General features: G+C 39.7%; 2 protein-coding genes across 2 annotated transcripts in view; one reads left to right on the top strand and one right to left on the bottom strand.

Annotated features, from left to right (window-relative positions):
* SUMF1 (sulfatase modifying factor 1) overlaps positions 1-22,638 on the top strand; it is a 404,376-nt gene that overhangs the window by 153,133 nt on the left and 228,605 nt on the right. The gene's annotated exons all lie outside the window — the stretch shown is intronic.
* On the bottom strand, positions 71-14,147 carry LOC105528644 (histone-lysine N-methyltransferase SETMAR). The gene is made up of 3 exons (XM_011965455.1): positions 13,925-14,147; positions 3,558-4,421; positions 71-1,124 (listed from the first exon to the last, which is right to left on the bottom strand). Exons 1-3 carry the CDS (start codon positions 14,078-14,080, stop codon positions 90-92), a joined length of 2,055 nt encoding a protein of 684 aa, XP_011820845.1. The 5' UTR covers positions 14,081-14,147; the 3' UTR covers positions 71-89.

The following is a 22,638-nucleotide window of genomic DNA, read 5'->3' on the forward strand; positions in this document are numbered from 1 at the left end:
TTCTATGAAGATATTGGGTTGGTGCAAAACTAATTGCGGTTTTGGACCGTGAATTTTAAATCATTATAACTAGGCTCAACACATTTTTATTAATCAAAATAGGAACCATTACAATCAACACATTTTTGCCAACGAGAAATAAGTTGGTTTATCCCTGTAGCGTAAAAATCCGTGCTTCGGGATTTGACAAACTCTTGGAAAGCATTTTCTGCATCCTGCTGGTTGTGGAAGCGTTTTCCCTGCAAAAAGTTGTTAAGATGCTTGAAGATGTGGTAGTTGGTTGGCAAGAGGTCAGGTGAATACGGTGGATGAGGCAAAACTTCATAGCCCAATTCATTCAACTTTTGAAGTGTGGGTTGTGCAACATGCGGTCGGGCATTGTCGTGGAGAAGAATTGGGCCCTTTCTGTTGACCAATGCCAGCTGCAGGTGTTGCAGTTTTTGGTGCATCTCATCGATTTCCTGAGCATACTTCTCAGATGTAATGGTTTCACCGGGATTCAGAAAGCTGTAGTGGATCACACCAGCAGCAGACCACCAAATAGTGACCATGATCTTTTTTGGGTGCAAGATTGGCTTTGAGAAGTGCTTTGGAGCTGCTTCTTGATCCAACCACTGAGCTGATCGTCGCCGGTTGTCATATAAAATCCACTTTTCATCGCACGTCACAATCCGATCGAGAAATGGTTCGTTGTGGTTGCGTAGAATAAGAGAAGATGACACTTCAAAACGACGATTTTTTTGATTTTCAGTCAGCTCATGAGGCACCCACTTATCGAGCTTTTTCACCTTTCCAATTTGCTTCAAATGCCGAACGACTGTAGAATGGTTGACATTAAGTTCTTCGGCAACTTCTCTTGTAGTTGTAAGAGGATCAGCTTCGATGATTGCTCTCAGTTGGTCGTTGTCAACTTCTGATGGCCGGCCACTACGCTCCTCATCTTCAAGGCTCTCATCTCCTTTGCAAAACTTCTTGAACCACCACTGCACTGTACGTTCGTTAGCAGTTCCTGGGCCAAATGCGTTGTTGATGTTGCGAGTTGTCTCTGCTGCTTTACGACCCATTTTGAACTCGAATAAAAAAATTGCTCGAATTTGCTTTTTGTCTAACATCATTTTCATAGTCTAAAATAAACATAAACAGCAAGTAAGATGTCATTAGCAAAAAAACACAAAGAAATGCCCATTAAAATGATGTATAATATGACCACATTTATTTAAGAATGTATTCCAATATTAAATGCCAAATTCCAACAATGCAAAAACTGTTGCTACTTTTTTTTTTGGAGACAGAGTCTCGCTCTGTCACCCAAGCTGGAGTGCAGTGGTACAATCTTGGCTCACTGCAATCTCTGCCTCCTGGGCTCAAGTGATTCTCGTGCCTCAGCCTCCCGAGCAGCTGGGACTACAGACATGTGCCACCACATCTAGCTAATTTTTGTATTTTTAGTAGAGATGAGGTTTTAGCATGTTGGCCAGGCTGGTCTCAAACTCCTGACCTCAAGTGTTCTGCCTGCCTAGGCCTCCCAAAGTGCTGGGATTACAGATGTGAGCCACTGCACCCAGCCCCATCTTTTAAAATTTGAATCTTATAATTATAAAAATGTTACTTTATCATGGGAAAATAGGCAAGTGGAAGTATATTTTTAAATGTTTTCTCTCAAAAGAAGTGTCAACATTCTTAAGAATATGGCACTGAAGCAAACAAATGCAGTTAACTTGCTGCTTAGAAAAGACTTGGAATAAAGACTCTTTGACTCTTACCTTAGGAATCGGGTTTCTAGGACTAAGTGCTATATAATAAACTAGTGCCTGAGTACAAAAAATTTTCAGGGGTCCACATTCAGTCAGTTGTCTCTGGCAGAGGCACTGAGTTGGAGGGGGCTGTTTGTGTCCTTGTCTCTGAATGGAAGATTGTCCTCTGGGAATATCTCTGCTGTTCAATAGAGAAAGGCAAAAGGACATAGAAAAGGGTATCTGCAGAATCAAATGGTGAGCCAATCATTTTCCTTCTGACCATTTCTGTATTGCTTCTGAAGCAGCTCAGTTATTAGGTGAGCTTGTGAGTGAGAAAAAGCACATTTTCGAGTGAGGGATACAAACTGCCTTATAAAAAGCAGGACTGCTTCAGAGACATTGAACTAACAGAGGAAAGTTGGCATGGAGAAATGATTAATTTGGAGGAAAATTTTTGATACTATGTATTTGTAATTTGGGGCATTTTATGTGTATTCTAGGACCATTTGTTCACAGAGAACCATTCCATATAACGTTATATGAACATGTAAACCCTAAGATACTTAAAAACAAGCCAGCTTTATTGAGATATAATTCACATGCTATACATTTCACTCATTTAAAGTGTACAATGTACTTATATTACAGAGGAATAGTGTTATATATAACACGGATTCCTATAATGTTGAAACTGCAAGGCCTCCTAGTGGTAGGGTTTAAATGTATTAGAGAAGAAATTAAATTACTTAATATCATAGGGGCTCTAGCAATTATTTTAGCTTTCAAAATGTCTGATAAACTTACATAGTAATTTTTTTGGCAACATCCCTGCTTTAAGGAAGGTAGTTAGAGATGTTTGATGCTCTAGAAGTTTAAATGGGATTATAAAACTCCCATCTCCTTCTGTGGTGTGGACAGCGTTATTTTTCTGTTATTTATACAAGAAGTGAGGCTGTTTGAAGTTTTGAAGCATAACTTCACAAGATTTGGAGTACAGCCAAGTATATAATGAAACATTTACAATGTGTTTCCTTTTCTGACTTTTGGTTACAACATGTAAGTCATTTTCATGGTTATATTTTTCACTACTGGTGGTACTTATTAGGGTTTTAGCAGGTGATGGTTAATAATGCGTTTTTCCTTGATTCATGCTTAGAAACAATTAAGTAGGATACAGGAGTCAGACAGAAATCAAAATGTCAGCTTTATTACTGTTAAAATTGGTTGGAAAGCAGGGTTTAGGTATGCAGCCACAAGGGTTTCTTGGATTATTATTAGGTTCGATGTTAGTGCTAGAAAACTTACAATAACAGTGGCTTAAACAAGGGAGACACCATTTCTCACCTCAAAGTACAATGGTGTCAGACCATGACTGGCAGGATGTTCTACAGTACCAGACACCTAGACTCCTTTTAATCTTGTTGATTTTTCTATGCAATGGCTTCCTTTCCCAGGGTCATCCTGGGGTCTAGGATGACTGCTCCAGTTCCAGTCATCATGTATACATTCCAGCCAGAAGGAAGAAAGAGGAGGTGAAGGGCAGGATATCTCCATTTAAGGACTTGTCATTTTTGCTTATATCCCATTAACTAAAACAGTTACTAAGACAAATCTAACTAGGAAAGTGAAATTCTGGGTAGTCATGTACTCATGTTAAATGGAGAATTCTATTACAGAAAGGGAGAAAAGATACTGATGGACAACTTGTAGTCTCTGCCACATTCCTGAGTTCAACTTACATAACTAGGCAGAGGCAAAGCTAGCCAACCACTGTCTTCCACTAGAGGGAGGCGCAAGCTGCTTATCACTGAACAGACTCACCTCAAGGGTCAATCGCTTGCAGGAGGGGAACACAGAAGGGGCTGAGCCACACATGCTGGGTTCCTTCTCATTTCCACAACTGATGCTCGACTTTTCTAAGGGGCAGTACAGAGAACCGTCAAAAGGCAGGAAAGCAGTACATGATTTGGCACCACAGTAACAAGGTTTTCTTAGTTTCCCATTATCTAGCCTTTCTTTGTCTTCACTGCCTGTTAGATTAAGATATCTTCCTGAATAATCATAAGAGAGTTCTTCTTCTGGCACAATATCTTTGGCTGCAAAAAGTGCCAACTTAGGTACCATTGAGTCAATTCGGACAGGAATCATCAAAAGGTTTGGCTCACAAGAATGATTAAGGAATCTTCCAATATTTCCTATATAAGTAGGGTCAACAAATGTTTCCATTACCTGCCCAGTATAAACATGTTCCCTGATGGCTATAATGTAGTTAGAGTCAGATTTTGTTTGTAAGTGAATTCTTCTCTGAACTTCAGAGAATCCTAAAACCTCACCAGCATATTCACAGACAAACCTTCCTTTTGGTATAAATTCCAAGGTACGAAGTCCCCAGCCTTTTTTATGCGTCTTGAACACTTGAAAGTGGAACTGCAGACCTTTCTGGACCACTCTGTTTCTGCAGTGGTCACTGCATCGGCACAAGACATTGCATTCAAAAACAGGCTCTGCATACTTTCCTCCAGATCCTATATCTCTAAGGCATGAGTTATCATCATAGTTCTCTCCATGGCGGAGACAGGAGCAAGTGCCAGGGAGGCAGGGAGTTTTGACACAAATGCATCCGGGAAAGGTTATTTGAGTGGGATCAATGTCTGCTCCAGGTCCAACTACATGATCAGGAGTGTACTGTAAAAAATATACACACTGTAAGTGAGCATGGCATGTCATATATTTCCTACATATTCCAAGTAGTTTTTGACTGGGACCCATTCTAATTCTAACATATATAAAAACAGTTCAAAACTGACAAAACACAGTGTACTAAGATATTGTCCAAAAAGATCTTTCTTCAATAAAACAAGAATTTTTTTTTTTTTTTTTTTTTTTGAGACAGGGTCTTGCTCTGTTGCACAGGCTGGAGTGCAGTGGTGTGATCACAGTTCACTGTAACCTGGGCTCAAGTGATTCTCCTGCCTCAGGTTCCTTACTTGCTACAGCTACAAGTGGGAACAACCATGCCCAGCTAAGATTAATTTTTAGAATTTGTGGTTTTATTTTAGGTTATGTATAAGGATGAGTTGGGCATTATAATACTTAATGTATATAATAGTATGTTATATATAGGTATGCATAATGACATATACATGTATTTATATATGTATTATGTATGTATAAGGACAATAAGAAAAACAGTATTTTTTTCTCTGATCAGAAACGGAAAGTTTTGTAACTTATTTTGTTTCACTCTTAGCTTTGGATGTCAGAAAACTCAGTGCTGAATTTAGTGTCTGAGTACAGTTAAGCATTTTATCCTTAGCTTTTGATCTCTTTTACCTTTACCTTATATACATGCATATATGTATTTTAATTGTGAGTTACCTCAGATACTAGTTGGGGATGAGAAAGTCATAAATGACAAGTCAATTGCACACAGAATTCCAAAAATGCTATTTCTTAAATAGATATTACTAGATATTTAAATTTATTATAGATGTACACTTGTAAAGAAATTCTGTTCTAATTAAATGGGAAAGGAACATAAAAAATTACATTTATATAAAATATATAAAATATAAAAACATTACATTTATAAAATGTTATATAAAAAGAAGACAATCCTCAATCTAAACTCTATGTGAAGCCTGATCTCTGGTTAGATCCTCATTAGCATCGTGAAGCATATTTTCAAACTGTGATTTCATATTAAAGTATCTCTCATGAACCCAGATTTTTTTTATGTATACAGTAATTCTTGCTTACATAAAACCGAATTCATTTTATACCTGCTTTATTCCAAAAAGGATTTAATGAGACTCACAAACAGGTAAGATAAATGAACAAGTAAGGACAGTAAGGTGAAAGGGAAATAGAGCAAACAGGTCCAGTGAGCTTAGACACACAGTGTGTGGTAGAAGTAGACTGGACATTTGGCTCTGCCTGAGAGCTGCCAATTCAGAGAAGGATATATGATTAGATACGCAGTTTGCCCTGCCTGTAAGGAATAATCTCATTGTTCAGAAGCGGCACTGACTTTTTTCAGTATTGATACCAGGAAGGAATTCCACCAATGTGTTCTTCTAAACCATTCTTTTCCAGGAAGCAGTTTCATGGGCTTTTAAAATTCTGGTCCTCAATAAAGGCTGCTGGGATCCCACAACAGCAGAGTTGGGTAAGAGCAGTTCTGCAAGGAAGGAGTTGCATGGCCTTTCATTGGGGATAGATTTTAAAGCACCTGGAGGAACGTTTGCACCATGTCTTCCAGTCAATCCTCCATTAATATTTTGTCTCCAGTCCAAGCTTTAGAAAGGTATTGAACAGCAGGTAGTTATACTCCTTGTGGAGGCCTCAGGTGGAGCTATGTAGTTAAGTGCAAAACCCTATGCTAAAAAAAACTCTGAGCTGGGGAGGATTGACATCCTCTTGTGAAAGATGAGGAGGACAACCAGTGGGAGGAATTGTGGGGGAAGGCCAACATTCTGCTTAAAAAGTCATTTGGGGGTGGAGAGAGGAAATAGCTTTTGTTTGTGTTGTTTCTTACAGCTTTAGCTTAGCAGGAATATCCTAAATGGATAAAGGATGGGTTAGAAAATGATGCTCTATCAGTCAAACTCAATGACTGCTGTTTTATATAGAATCTACCTTCAGCTTTTTAAAGGTTCAGTGTTGAAATGTAAATGGTTACTCAGACATTTTAAAAAGTACTTGTAAAATGAAGATCTCTGTTAAACTTTTCATGTTAAACTTGATTTGTCATTAAAGGCGCACATAGTTTTAAGGTATATATAAATCACTAAACGCTAAAGTTTTTTTTTTGACATGGATAACTTCTTTTAAAATCAAGTCTGACTTACTGCAGTTTTCTAATCAGGAAAGCAGGTGAAAAACAGTTTTATTTAGTTATTTTTACTTACAAATTTAAAAAGATTTTGTAGAATCTCATGATATATTTTTTAAAATTCTGCAATTAAACTTGCTGCACAATCTATAATCCTCTAGGGACTTATAGATGGTAGCTAATTCCAAATGAACTGCAGATACCTTCCAAAAGGTAACAGAGACTTCTGGGAAAATTCCTGTTTAAACAAATTTTTTCCCCTTGATGGATATAATCACTGATCCTGATACCAATAATTGCTTTGAGTCATTTTATCTTCATGTTTCCATTTTCTCCTCCATAAAAGGTCAATAAAATATCATTTCAGATGATAATGACTTAAAAAATGACTATACTCAAGAATAATCTTTTGAAAACCTTAGTCTAATTTAATATCTGATTATGTAATTACCCATCTTTAAAGGTATTTACATATTGAAAAGCTATTTATTATTTTCAGAAATAATGTTAGGTCATTGTCCTAACATTCTATTCAAATATTTACATGCCATATGGTTAAACTTTGAGTAGTCATGTGCTGCGTAATGACTTTTCAGTCAGACTACATATATCTATATACAATGGTAGTCCTGTAAGATTAGAATACAGTATTTTTACTGTATGTTTTCTATGTTTAGATACACAAACACCACTGCATTACAAGTATCTACAGTACTCAGTGTAGTAACATTCTGTGCAGGTTTGTAGCCTAGGAGTGATAGGGTATTATCATACAGCCTAAGTGTGTAGTAGGCTATACCATCTAGGTTTGTGTAAGTACTGTGCACTCTATAACATTTGCATAATGATGAAATTGTCTAATGATGCATTTCTGAGACTGTTTCCCCATAGTTAAATAATAGTTGTTTCTGGAATATAACTGTATCTGAAAGCTAATGTAAAGTAAGTTACAAACTGGGAGTCAGCTGATATGACCTAAGCCAGACTTCTGCTGAAACAATTAGGGAAGAGGCATTCTCTTTCCACTAGAATTGTTCAACTGTAGTGTTTGCCTGGCATTTCCAAGTTCTGCCACATAGATGAGGCCTACTGAGTGGGTAGCCTACCACAGAAATGGGGAGCAGGGGTGTGAAGGGGGAGGGTGGTGGGAAGAAGTATCTGACAATACTTTTAGAATTATTGGGTCCAGACATGCCTATAGTTACCACTTTTGGACTTTTCTGATTTGAGGCAATTCCTTCCCTTTTTTGTTGGAGCCAGTTTGTATTGTTTATGTTTCTTGCAAACAAATGAGTCCTGACTGATACACCCTGGGTAGAAGCTGAGGATGGTTTCAGGAAATGGTTAGAAAATGTACTCTGTTAACCAAAAATAAAATTCTAAGTCTCCTGATCATCTGAACAGACCCCTCCTCTCAGCAAGAGCATTCCAAAGCTAACCTGAAAAACTGGTTCAGGTCATGATGGGAAGGGGGCGGGGGTCAGACATGCCTCATTATACCCTCTTCCCTTTTGGAATTACTGATAGAACAGACTCTTTAAGTCTGATAAAAAACATTTACAATCTATTCTCTCTGAAGCCTGCTACCTGGAGGCTTCACCTGCATGATAATAAACCTTGGTCTCCACAACCCTTTATCTTCCCCAAGACATTCCTAAGTTTTTAGATAATAACAATTCCTTCAAGCAAACTGTTAATCAGAAACTGGAAGCTTCCGCTTCCAGCTGTGCTGTCTTTCTGGACAGAACCAATGTACATCTTACATGTATTTGACTGTTGTCTCATGTCTCCCTAAAATGTATAAAACTAAGCCATATCCCAACCACCTTGGGTGCATGTTCTCAGGATCTCCTGAGGGCTGTGTCATGGTCCATGGTCACTCATATTTGGCTCAGAATAAATCTATTCAAATAGTTTGCAGAGTTTGACTCTTTTCATAGACAAGTCAAAGGTGTAAATGGTCAATGAACAAAGATGTCTTCAATTAGGAGGTTAGACTAGAGCAAAGTATGCAGGAGACCACGCAGGAAAACTCTGTGACTATGGTCTTGAACTGTGAGGAAGCAGCGGAGAGCTTCCTAGTGTAGAACATGGAATGCTCTAAAGGAGACACAAACTACAGCCAAGCTCTTATTGGCACTGTGATTCTGGACAAGTGACTTGTTAAGCTTCAGATTAGTTGCTATAAGACAAGGATAATACCCACATTTGGGGTGCTATCATGAAATTTTAATGAAATAATGCTGGACTCCATGTCAGACACTTTATAAAAATATTGGCTTCTTTCAGTTCTTCTAGATATTACTTTTAGATGTGATACTTAAAACAACATATGTTTCTGGCAAATTACTTAACATTACTAAATATCTTATTTATTTCACAGGTTTCTGTGAAAGAAAAACTGACAGAACTGGCCTAAAAAGCTTACTCTAGGGATTAGCACATATGTGTTCGATAAAAATTTTGCAGGTAGTCTATAGTAGGGTAGTGAAGAAAATAAGTTCTGGAGTTAAACATTCCAGGTTCAAACATATTCAAACCAAAACTGTGTCTAGGAAGTCATCGGACTGTATACCTTTCCTCCATTACTTCTCCATTTGAGTGGGGAAAAGCTAAGAGCTGACCCAGACCAGACTTCTTTCATTTATCAAGTATTACCTTACTGTCTGCAATATGCACATACAGGGATTTAGAAACAGTCAGAAAAGTATAAAGGACATGGAGAATGGGATTTTTTTTTTTTTTTTGAAGATACTGCTGCCCAGGCTGGAGTGCAGTGGCATAATCATAGCTCACTGCAGCCTCCAACTGCTGGGCTCAAGGTCAGCCTCCCAAGTAGGTGGGACTACAGGCATGCACCACCATGTCTGGTTAATTTAAAATACAATGCTTTTGTAGAGATGGGGTCTCACTTTGTTGCCCAGGGTGGTCTTAAACTCCTGACTTCAAGTGATTCTCCCGCCTTGGCCTCCAAAAGGGTTGGAATTATGGGAGGGAGCCACCATGCCTGGCTGGGATTTTAAAAATTTCCTGCATTGTTTTTTTTGTTGTTGTTGTTGTTGTTGTTGTTGAGACGTAGTCTCGCTGTCACCCAGGCTGGAGTGCAGTGGCCGGATCTCAGCTCACTGCAAGCTCCGCCTCCCGGGTTTACGCCATTCTCCTGCCTCAGCCTCCCAAGTAGCTGGGACTACAGGCGTCCACCACCTTGCCCGGCTAGCATTTTGTATTTTTTTTAGTAGAGACGGGGTTTCACTGTGTTAGCCAGGATGGTCTCGATCTCCTGACCTCGTGATCCGCCCGTCTCGGCCTCCCAAAGTGCTGGGATTACAGGCTTGAGCCACCGCGCCCGGCACGTTTTACTTTTTCTTCGTATGTATCAAAGCACAGAATTACTCATGCAAGAGCTGGGAATAAATGCAAAATGATCAGGGCAAAATGACATATTGGAAACAAGCACTGGGTGAAGATTTCAAGTTTTCTGACAGAAAACTTAAGAGAAAATACACTCTTGTCTTGGCTATTCCTGTCTGCAATAATTTCTTTCTTCTCTGAAATATACTTAGTTAATAGCATGAACTTCAGGGTCTAAATGACACAGACTGTAGGGCTCTTTAATTGTGTTAAATGTGTAGGTCTTACCTTTCTAACAGATATGTGTCTCAGGGAAAAGCATGGTTATGAGGTTTGGAGTGTGGCATGCTGATGGGGGTGGGGTTCCTATCCATAGGACGAGGCACACAGCAGGTGCTCAAGAAGCATTTTTCGATTGCCAGATTGCAGCTCTTGATACTTTTTTTTTTTCTTGATACTTATTAACGAGAAGTTTGACTTTTCTGAATCACATTCTGTACTGAAGACCCAGAAACTGAAGTATGACACTATAATATTCTAGGCCTAAAACCTGGGCCTCTGAATTATAAAGAAGTGCTGTGAAAATCTTCATTCCTTTTTTGGTTGTGTTGAAACCCCAGCTACAAGAATCTTTGTACTTGGCCTCTAGCCTCATAAGTTTGTTTTTCCTCCAAGCAGCTATTAGAAGACTGTGAGCCAGATAATTCTTGTCAAGGCCTGCTGAGATCTTAAAAATAATGTTTGAAGCTGGTTTCAGAGACCTGAAAAATGGTTAGATCCAACTGTTAGCTCAAGAAAATCAATTAGTTTATTCTCTACTTGGCTTTCAACACTGATGACATTATGATATGCTTGTTTCCAATATGAACATTTGAATTTCTTTTTGCCTTTTCACACAGTAGCCAAAGGCAAAACAGACACAAAGTTATTTTTATCTTGAAAGTTTTTCATGCCTTAATTCTTATGTGTGCATACGCCTGTGAAGGCAGGGTTTGGAGCAAGCAAGCTGTTTTGACCTTTTATAAGAGTGGTTTTGTGTTCCATGAATATATGGAAGAAAACGAGTTGAATGCACTTTTAGGCTTGTCACTTAAATGTTTTAAGCATGTTTGATCTTCTTGGTAAGAAAGACAATAAGGTCTCTTAGGAGGGGATCCTGTCTTATTTTTGTAACTCTAACTCTATTGAGAACTGTGCACGTACAGAGATAGAACACTGTGGGACTGGGTTTTAATCTCCCAGTTTTCATTTATGCCTACCAACTGTAGACATAACAATCAATCATAAAGCTTCCTCTTGTCACTCCTTTCTCCCCTTTTAAAAATAGATGTGTTTAATATACTCTGCGAAATATAAAACCTCAAGATTTTATGGACATTAATGATTACAGTGATTCTAAGGGAGATACTTATATTACTTATTTTTAAATAATGCTTAAAGTGAGTTAATTAAAAAATATGTCGGGCAGTTTTACAGATTGTTCTTGGATATGGCAAAGAAAAATATGACCCAAGATTGTAAATAGAATAGCCTCAAACACACACACACACACACACATATTTATACACATACACAGGCACAGCAGGAATATTGAAGCTAATCATAACAGTTGTAAACATTGAGGGTAGAATGTGTTTTTCTGTTTATTGTATTCTTTGCAGCCCAACCCACCACCTTGCAAGCTAAAGCTCTCAATTTGTTGAATTAAGAATGGACTAGAACAGTGGTTTTTTTAATCAGTGTTTTTGACCAGGAACTCAGCAATGCTTAGTGCTGAGTAAGTTTTCAGGGACCACTGTTTAATATTGAGCCAGCCAACTGTATTATTAACATAAATTGCCAAAGGTAGTCTGGGGAACAATAATAATTTCTGACATTAATCTTATTCTACTCTTTTGAGGACTAAACTCTGATTTTTTTTATCTTGCCCAAATTCCTACCTAAGGCACCTGAGGAGTCATGCCTCACAAACCATAAAATCTCATCAGAAGAGTTTTAATTTTAACCCTATATAGCATGGTCTGCTTTCTAACCTGACTCTGGCATAACATCACATAACAAATAAGGGAAGAAATCAAAATATTTGAACCCCAAATATATTTCCTTGCTATATCTTGACATTGCCCTGGAGGGTTGTCTCTTGTGGGAAAAATCCACATTCTATAGAGAATCCCCTTTCCCCCTCTTTTTCTTTCTTTCTACAACCAGGAGATAATCAACTAAGAGCGAGGCACCTTTTTAAGTTCGGTAAGAAACATTTTCCAAACTGCTCCCTCTGAAGTCGGCTGAGAGTTTCCTCCGCACAATAAAACTTGGTCTCTACTTGGCCTGGTGTGGTGGCTCACTTCTGTAATCCCAGCACTTTGGGAGGCCGAGGTGGGCGGATCACTTGAGGTCAGGAGTTTGAGACCAGCCTGGGCAACATGGTAAAACCCTGTTTCTACTAAAAATACAAAAATTAGCTGGGCGTGGCTGTGGGTGCCTGTAATCCCAGCTACTTGGGAGGCTGAGGCGGGAGAATCGCTTGAACCTGGGAGGCGGAGGTTGCAGTGAGCTGATCGCACCACCCACTCTAGCCTGGGTGATGGAGTCGAGCTCTGTCTCAAAAGAAACCCCTTTATCTTAACCTAAACATTTCTATTGATCCCAGGTCTTCAGATAAACTCTACCAATTGTTAACCAGAAAAATTTTAAATCTACTTACAGTCTGGAAGCCCCTCTACCACTTTGAGTTGCCCTGCCTTTCTGAACCAAACCAATGTACATGTTAAATGTATTTGATTGACGTCTCCTCTCTCCCAAACGAGTATAAAACCAGGCTGTGCCCTAATCACCCGGGACACATGTTCTCAGCATCTCCTGAGGGCTGTGTCACAGGTCATGGTCACTCGTATTTGGCTCAGAATAAATCTCTTCAAATATTTTACAGAGTTTGATTCTTTTCCTTGACATCTTTGAAAGCTGCTATTGAATCTATTATCTTAACTGATCCTCACAAGATTCCTAGGAAAAAGAAAGGGCAGATAGGGTTCATTGTTGATAATGGATGGCTATGTATTTTTAAATTATTATTTTCATTTTGCAGATGAATAAACTCAGGCTCTGGGAAGTAGCTAAGATGGCTAAGCTCTGAACCATGAGGATCACCTGAGGTTGGGAGTTTGAGACCGGCCTGACCAACATGGAGAAACCCTGTCTCTACTAAAAAGAAAAAAATTAGCCGGGTGTGGTGGCACATGCCTGTAATCCCAGCTACTCGGGAGGCTGAGGCAGGAGAATTGCTTGAGGAGGTGGAGGTTGCGGTGAGCCGAGATAAGAGATAATGCCATTGCACTCCAGCCTGGACAACAAGAGCGAAATTCAGTTTCCAAAAAAAAAAAAAAAAAAAGAGTAGAAAGGGCTTTGAGAAGTTAATAGCAGCGAACATTTACTGAGTTCTTAGAGCAAACTAGAAAGTGTATTTTCCTTGCAATTTTCAAAGCAATCCGGAAGAGAGGTACTGTTAGAACTGGAAGACTCTAAGGCTTAGCCAAAGCTAATTTATACTTGCCCAAGAGCCCACAGCATGAGGGAGACCACAGCTAAGGCTGACTCGCGGGGCTGTTTTTATGCACGACACCGGGTGCTATCCACTAACAGGCCCCACGGCTTATCCTACCTGTGAGAGACACCTGAGACCGGAGAGGTAAATGACTCCCCCCTTGATGCCTCCTTGAGTTCTGAGGACAGGACTGGGACAAAAAGCCGGGTTCTCATAAGGCCTCTGGTTCTGCGCTTCAGGGAATGGACTGAAAAGGACAGCACCCTTGCTAAGGTGACGCCGTGGGTTAACAGAAAAAGGCCCAGGCCGGGGCGTGCACACCTATTCCCGCGCACCACTGGTGTGCTATGAGAGAAGACAAAAGGTCGCGATTGGGAGGCCGTCCCGGCGAGGCTGCTTGAGAAGGAGACCACGTGGGGGAGCCGCGCGTCTGCCTCCCGCGCCGCCTGGCCCCGCCCCTACCTGGAAGGGCGCCGGCGCGGCCCCCGGGGGCCACGCGCCCACCGGCAAGTTTTCCTGGCCGCACGCGACATCCAGCTGCTCAGTCGGGGCCTCAGGCTTCTCCTTAAACTCCGCCATCCCACAAGGCCCTGTCGTCTTCGCCGCTTCCGCGAACATTTACCCGCCTCACGCAGCGCCTACTACCCTGACAGGCCTGGGCCGCGCAGTGGATGCTGGGACTTGTGGTCCCTTGGCCCCACCGCCTCATGGGAATTGTAGTTCTTTTCTCCTCACGCGAGGCCTGTGAAGGCGCTTCCCTTCCTTGACTTTTTGGGTCTGGCTCCCGCTTTGATTTGAGCCAGAGGCACCACAGATAATTACAAAGCCGTGTAAGGTACGGACAAAACAAACTGAGGTGCTTTCGTTTTTCCTGGGAGCATCAGAGAGGGGGCTTTGGAGGTGAGGTCATTTGTCCGGGTTTTTGAGGACTCAATGGACGTTTGTGGAGTGGAGGCAGGGGTGCGTCCTAAGCCGAGCAGGGAAATACACACCAAGGTTTCTAAAGATCTGCGACTTGCCGGGAAGTTGACTGACATGTGATAGGGTTTGTGCCAAGGCGATAGCCTCACAGGTTGCCTTAAGGAATTTGTGTGGGGCATGCTCACTCCCTGATGGAGATATCTGTGCCCCTTTGCCTGTCCTTTTCTCTCCTCTCCATCCCTCTACCCTCACCCCTCCAAGCCCCTACCCTGCCAAAGGATTCTGATAGCTTAAAGACTGCTGAATCTGGTGGAGCATTTTCAGCCTCACTGAAGCTCTCTGACATGATTGTCCTGCTTCTCCTTGAAACTGTAAACCAAAAATAAAATTCCAATCCTCCAAATCATCTGAATGGACCCCTCCTCTCTGCCAAGGTTAACCTGAGAAACTGGTTCAGGCCATGATGGGAACGGGGGTCCAACATGCCTCATTATGCCCTTCTTCCTTTTGGAATTCAGGAAAAGCCAGCCAGCATCAACATCAACACAGACCTTAAGTCTGGTAAGAAACATTTACAATCTATTCTCTCTGAAATTTGCCACTTAGAGGCTTCATCTCCACGATCATATTTGGTATCCACAACCTCTTATTGCAACCCAGACATTTGTTTCTATTGTTTCTAGGTCTTTAGATAATAACCAATTGCCAATCAGAAAATCTTTAAATCTACCTACGACCTGGAAGCCACTTCTCACACACTTCTAGTTGTCTGCCTTTCCAGATCCAACGGATCTTACGTGTATTGATTGATGTGTTATGCCTCCCTAAAATGTGTGAGAGTAAGTTGTATCCCGACTACTTTGGGCACATGTCATCAGGACTACCTGAGGCTATGTCAGGGACGCATTCCTAAGCTTGGGAAAATACTCTTTCTAAATTGAGACCTGTCTCAGATAATTTTGGGTTCACAAATCCTTCTGACCTTGCAGTTTCTGAAGTCCCACTGGCCTAAACTTGCTTCCATCTTGCAGACCTTTCTTTGTTAGTATCCTCTTGTTGTTCTCCTGTCTGTTTCTGAAAAGTGGGTGTGATTCTGGGTTCTGCCCTTGACTTTTTTTTGGTTGCCCTTCCCTGGTCTTTCTCATTAATAACATCCACTCCCACGGCTTCAAATATAAAGGATTAGGTCACCAGTCTCCAACTCAGATCAGACATTTCTCCTCAAATCCAGTTATGCATATTCAGCTAATGATTTGGCATTTCTGTTTTCTGTCCTACAGGCTGCTTAAACTCAAAATAATCTGAATTGACTTCTTCTGCCAATCTTGCTTTTTCTTCTTTAAAGTTAACTGGGAAAATAATTTGTGAGCTACAGAGCCACTAAAGCAACACACCAGTTACTCTGTATTCCTTCTCTTCGCTAGACTCATATAGCTAAGGACGTGGTGGGTAAGTCTTGTTGATTCTGCCTTCATCATGTTTTCATTTTTGTCTCTTCTCACTTAGTCCTAGGCTCTCTCATTTCTTGCTTGGACTTTGGAAGTTACTTTCTTTAAGTCTGTCATTCTTCATACCCCCAAATCACCCTACTGCCACTGCTACAATGACCTTTGAAGATGCTTGTCCAGTTATTATATTTTGCTGCTTAGAGTCTTGTTTGCTCCATTTTCTCTTAGTTTACCTTCTATGTGCTGCATTATAAGCCTTTGAGGACCCAGACTTTACCTATTTCCTTGGTCTCTGTTGCTGCTGTTCTCTGTTGGAACCCCTTGTTCTGTTGATGTTCCTTCAATAAGCCATTCTACTTGGCCTATGGGCCTTTGTCCACATTGTTCTTGTATCTTCAGTGCCTTTACCCAGGACTGTCTGTCTGCTCAGCTCAAGTAGTCCCTTCTCTATATCCTTCTTTACCCTGTTTCCCATAGCATTGGTTACATTAGTTCTCCTACTTTATAAGCCATTTCTTATGTTCCCTGCAACTATGTAATGTAAGCACAGGCAAAAAAAACCATCTTATTGAACTCGTAAAAATTACATGTATATTGGTGGAGGGTGGGGAGATAGATAGAGAAACATTTTGTTTTAACTTAAGTGATTTTGGTACATTTATATCCTAGTATTTTGGTTTAGGGCCAAAAGAGAAAGAGAGAGAGAATGTGTGTGTATGTGTGTCTCTCTGTGTGTGTGATTTCTACTGATTAGAAATCACACAGGTCAAGCTTACTCTGAGTTTCGGCTTGCAATGTAACGGACAAATAACTGTATACTTACAGAACGTGATAGAAACTGTAAGAATGTTGTGAGAAAAGAATTGTAAGAGCCATGAGGAGAGCCACACTCCTGTGTTTGCTGACTGTTATGCCGTTTTTAGTTTTTGACTCTTTCTTGGTAATACTGTCTGCTATTTGGAAAGTTTTTTTGAAAGTTCCACTTTATTTTATTTTTTCGGAAGCTGTCAGCAGTGGTGCTTCCAGAATAAGATATTTTGTGCATACTGGCCCTTTTGTTTAATTTGTTTTTATCTTGCTGGCAAAGGATCCAAAAGTATTTTATAGAGTATGAGATTAAAGTAATGAGAGGATGTTTGCAGGCTGATATAACCAATCTTCAGAATGCCAAGCAGTCGGTCTTTCAACTTTGCGGGGTCTAGAAATCTGTCTTATTTTCTCTAGACACCTGCTTTTCATTGACCAGAAACCTTGATCTTCAGAATTTGTTCTGAAAATGATAGATGGTGGGAAAAATGTATTTCTGGACATTAATGAATTGCCCTAATAGATTTCCGTAAATAGGTTTTGGAACTGAATATTGCGTTGATTATTCAGATTTCTTTCGGATTTTTCACTGGCAGAAGAGAAACTAATCTGATCAGTAATAAAAAAAAAAAGAAAACAATGCAATATGGTAAAACTCTGACATTTCAAAAGTTCAGTTATCCTTGGCTAAATTATGAGGTATGACTATTTGAGCTTTACATTTATTAACAAAAGTGGTCTTTAGTTGGGGTGTTTTTATGCTTTTTTGGTTAGGGTTTTTAAGAAGTTCTGCATGGCTTTGTATTCAGAAGGCATTCTTTTATGAAAGTTTCACTAGCATTATCTAAGCTTAATATTCTGGGATGTACTTTATTGCCAGTGATGAAAGGACGAAAGTCAGCAGAAATTACTTACGTATTTGTTGGCATTTGAAACATCTTAGCCTTTTAATAAGAACTATCACAGCCAGGCACAGTGGCTCATGTCTGTAATCCCAGCGCCTTGGGAAGCTGAGATAGGAGGATGGGGGATGGCTCAAGGCCAGGAATTCCAGGCTAGCTTGGGCAACATAGCCAGACTCCATCTAAAAAAAAAAAAAAAAAAAAATCCAGGTATAGTGGCTTGTGGCTGTAGTCCCAGCTACTAGGGAGGCTGAGGTGGGAGGATTGCTTGAGCCCAGGAATCTAAGGCTCCAGTTAGCTACGATTGTGCCACTGTACTGCAGCCTGGATTGGGCGCCAGAGAGAGACCTCCTCTCTAAAACAAACCCCAAACACTTGACACCAGTAGATACCAAGTAGGCATAGTATAGGAACTGAATCCTCTCATGAAAAAAGATTATTGCATGAAATCATTTTGAAAAGAAGCATGGTAATTGATACTTTTGGGATTTCTGTCCAATTTGGTGACCATTTCCCTTGTGAGAGCATGCCATCCCTCACCCAGCCCGTCTAATGGGGGTGGGCTCACAGGCAGTCATGTTTATGTTACACAGTGAACTCCTAAAAAGCCTCGGCTCAAGTTTTTAGCCTACAAGTGCACACCTTTTTTCAATCTAGGACAATTAGATTCTCTTGGTCAGCCGCTGAGACCAAATCACAGCTAAAACTATTATTTATAATTCTGGAGCTGAGAGGTAGGTTTATTTGGTATATAGACGGAGAAGCAGAGTAAGGTCCATCATTCAAGAGAAACATAAAGCAGATGAGTGATAAGGAGAGAGGACAGCTATCTATTTCTGGTTCCAGTCTCTTTTGATTCACATTACATAACTATATTCTTATAATAAATTCTTCTTTTGGGTTTAGGTTAAGTCGGAGTGGTTTCTGTTACTTTAAAGAATTTTAGCCAGGAAAGGTACTGTGAACTTTTATAATGACATTATTATTATCATTGTTATCATTAGAAAGTGTGGGCTGGATAATTAGCTACTTTGCCCTTGATACGGTTTTGCTGTGTCCCCACCCAAATCTCATCTTGAATTGTAGCTCCTACACGTGTCGTGGGAGGGACCGCGGGGGAGGTAATTGAATCATGGGGGTGGGCTTTTCTCCTGATAGTGAAAAAGTCTCATGAGATCTGATGGTTTTATAAAAGAGCAGTTCCCCTGCACACACTATCTTGCCTGCTGCCATGTAAATGTGCCTTTGCTCCTCCTTCACCTTCCACCGTGATTTTGAGGCCTCTCCAGCCATGTGCAACTGTGAGTCCGTTAAACCTCTTTTTCTTTATAAATTACCCAATCTCAGGTATGTCTTTATTAGCAGCTTGAGAACAGACTAATACAGCTCTGTATAGAAGTTTTATGATCTTTATGAATTTTAAAAGTTGGGTAAGCTAAGCTTTTTTTTTTTTTTTTTTTAACCACTTTGCCTTTCTGATGTGTCTTCACTAAAGAGTGTCTTCCCAAAATAATATTAATAGAATTTTATAACATCAAACAGTAGTACAAAATAAGAAATTTCTATCTGGTGGAAGGAATAATAGTACAGTAATAATGGCTAATACTTCTATAGCACATAAGTCATACCCAATATCTTCTTCTTTTTTTTTTTTTTTTTTTAAAAAAAAGGCATATGGGTCATTTTTTGATAAGAAAAAATATGGCAATTGATTAAAATAACTTGAAACTTTTATCTTACAAAATTGTGACCCTGTGTTATTTATGTTTTCCAAAAGACAGCAGCTTACATTTTTGTGTTTAGACTGCTAGTAAATATGTTTTCAGCAGAATAAAAAACTCTTCCATATTGTGCTGGGTTTTTATCATTGCATTATGGTTTCAGGAAACCCATAATTTCCCTTGTTGATATGATTAAAAACATAAAGATAAAATCACAATCAGAATATTGTTAGTGTAAGTACTTTAGCTGTGAAGTAATATCCAGGATTGATGATTGTAGACTGTCTCAAAATGTTATGCAGTCAAATGTGGATTGTTTGATAATATGTGAAGAGGTGAAAGAAAAGTATTATGTATTTATATAACCTGCAGTGTCACTAGCAAGAAATTAATTTCACTCACGGAAAACATATGAACAAATTTATTATCATGCATATTCAAATACTGTTACCAAGGCTATGAGAACAGACTTGCTTTGTTGGCAGTTTGACCTTGAAAAGCACAGCCCGCAGTTATGTTCATTTCATGTTCTAGGTAGTAAGCTTTGCATACCACCTATAAGTACATCATCTATAAACAGATTTTTTCCTGAAGTACTAGATCTTCCTTCTCATCTGTAAAAGGCACACTGCCAGCCTTCTCTACTTGCAGTTTTGAAAGCAAAGATGTGTAACCTTTGAAGTTTAGTTCCACAGGTGTCCTATTTTAGAGCAATCTACCCAAAACATTCTAAGCCCAGATCTACAAGTATCTACAGGATAATTTCACCGGATACCCCCAAATATCATTTGAGACTAGAATCCTTCTTATAGGCTGTATTAATTTTCTGCTTCTTATAATACAACGTTTCTGCAACTATATAGGCCCCTGGCATTCTCACTCTGGTAGCTTCACAGCCCCAGTTCTAGCATTTGGGTGGAGAAAGGAAATGAAACCATGGAAACAAAAAACCAAATGCAAAAAACTTTTCTCAGTGGCCCAAGACTAACTTGTCTAAAGCATCTCTTGGAAAAATGTTGATGATTTATAATTATTTTTAGATATTTCAACCAGGAAAAGTTTGGCATAAAAAGAATTCCAGAGAGGGAAAAGTTCTTTTCTTTTTCATTATCTCAGTGTTAATGTGTTAAAGTCAGCGTCACTGCAGACAGTGAATCTCTACATATGGATTGAAGAGTACTGTGGAGACTCCTTTTTACTCTCCTCACACATATAGTTAGTCCAAAAGACCTTCTTCAGTGTCTGACTACCGTGCCTGAAATCCTCATCATTAGAACTCCCATTTGCGATCAACAGTGCTGTTTCCATGTCATGTTCTTTTAGAACTCCAATGTTCCTGGGAATGAAAAACATGGTAAACACAGATATGTTTTAAATACTGCTTTCTTTCCAGACAAGGAGAAACCTGGGCAGCCTGGTAACTTAGAGGAATTGGTGAGGAGGAGGAAAAAAATGTCAGACACACCAAATTAACATTTGTTGTTGTTGAGACAGGGTCTTGCTCTGTTGCCCAGGCTGGAGTGCAGTGGTACACCCTCTGCATCTCAGAGGCTCATTGTACCTCAGAGGCTCACTGCAGCCTCGATCTCTCAGCCTAAAGCAATCCTCCTGCCTCAGCGTCCTTTGCAACTGAGACACACACTATGATGCCTGGCTAACTTTTTAAATTTTTTGTAGAGATGGGATCTTACAGTGTTGCCTGGGCTGGTCTTGAACTCCTGGGCTCAAATGATTCCTCTCCCTTGGCCTCCCAAAGTGCTGGGGTTGAATTGATGTGGCCACGTGTGACTACTGAATACTTGAAATATGGCTAGTGTGACTGAAGAGCTGAATTTAAAATTTATCAATTTGAATTAAATTTGATTTAAATAGCTACATATAGCAATGAACAGCACATTCCTAGATACTGTAGTAAACATTACGCATATTTTAAATTTGATCCTCACAACAATTCCATGAAGTAGGCAGTATTAATATCTCCACTGCCCAAGATCTGAGAACTGACTTTCCGACAGATTAGGTATTTTAAAAAATGTATTTCACATGTATGAGTGGTAGGGGTGAATGTGGGCCTAGGTTTGAAACTCTGCCTTTCTGAAGATAAAGTTTCTCACTGTTTATGTTTCGAAGCCTTTGCCATATTCAGAGACTACTTTTCTTCTGGCTGCTGTGCAGGAAGGAAAGGATTAGAAATCATGAAATTAGAAAACATACACAGTTTTTCATCCCATTTGAAAGTATAGTGATTTGTATAGTGAAGGGCATTATGTAGCTTGAGAGATGTTTTTACTAATGGTTGTGCTCTTGGGCTTTGAAAATATAATCACATTAATTAATCTGCCTCAGAGGAAACCTTGATCTCACTGTGAATATCCTAGTCTTACAGCCTGACTACTTAGAACAGTCTATTAGGCTACTGAGGTTTCTGCTTTGCGACATTCAAATGTTACTACTATGATTTTACTAATTGTGAGTTACCTGAGTGAGGGAACTGAATAATAAATCTATTGCATATATGATTACGTCTCTCTTAGTAGTAAAAATGTGGAGGAAATTGCCAATTTATGAATGGTCATAGAAATGATTTCTCGTTCTATTCTCTTTATCTTTTGGGGCTTTTAAAAATAAGTGAATGGAGGCAACAAACTGCTCTATGCCTGTGCCACTCAGAAGAGGCAAAAGAGGTGGCTCTTTGAACTCCAAAACCTTTTAGCTTCAGAATGGAAAGTCAAGGAGGTTGTGTTTTGGGAAACTGAGCTTTCTTTGCAACAGTGGAAAGGATTTTTTCAGTGTCATTCTAATCCTAACTCTTCCACTTCCAGTTACGTATTATAATTGCACTACGTGGCTGATGAATGATTGGCCATGTCATGCAGTTCTGAATTCCCATCTCCTGAATCCTGACTCTAGCTTTAATCCCTCAGTTCGAAAGTCTTTCATTTAGTTGTTCATTTAGCTGTTCCCTTGTCATTTTAATTTGCAGTTTTTAAAAAACTCAAATATTTTCAAACATCTTTGCTTTGGTAGAGTTTCAGCTCTGGAAGATTAAATTTCATGTTCTGGAACTCACCCATGAGCTTAGCTTAGAAGAACATTGAATATAATTGTTTTTTACAGAGCCTGGAAATTATAGGGTTAATGACACAGGAAACCACTTCTCACTGCAGATGAAATATGTATGTCTTTCTTCATCTCTTAGCAAATTAGGTAAAGTTTTCCCCCAAAAAGCATTTTTGTTTTTAGTTGGTAAATTAAGCAGTTCAGATTGCACTTCCCAGACCCTAAATTTTGTAGGTATTTGTTGCTGGGGCTTTTGTCTTAATGAAATCTGGCAGTACCTGTTCAGATGAAATAGCCAATTTTACCTTTGCTCTGGC

Source organism: Mandrillus leucophaeus, unplaced genomic scaffold (assembly GCF_000951045.1).
Source record: "Mandrillus leucophaeus isolate KB7577 unplaced genomic scaffold, Mleu.le_1.0 Scaffold727, whole genome shotgun sequence".
Taxonomy (NCBI): domain Eukaryota; kingdom Metazoa; phylum Chordata; class Mammalia; order Primates; family Cercopithecidae; genus Mandrillus; species Mandrillus leucophaeus.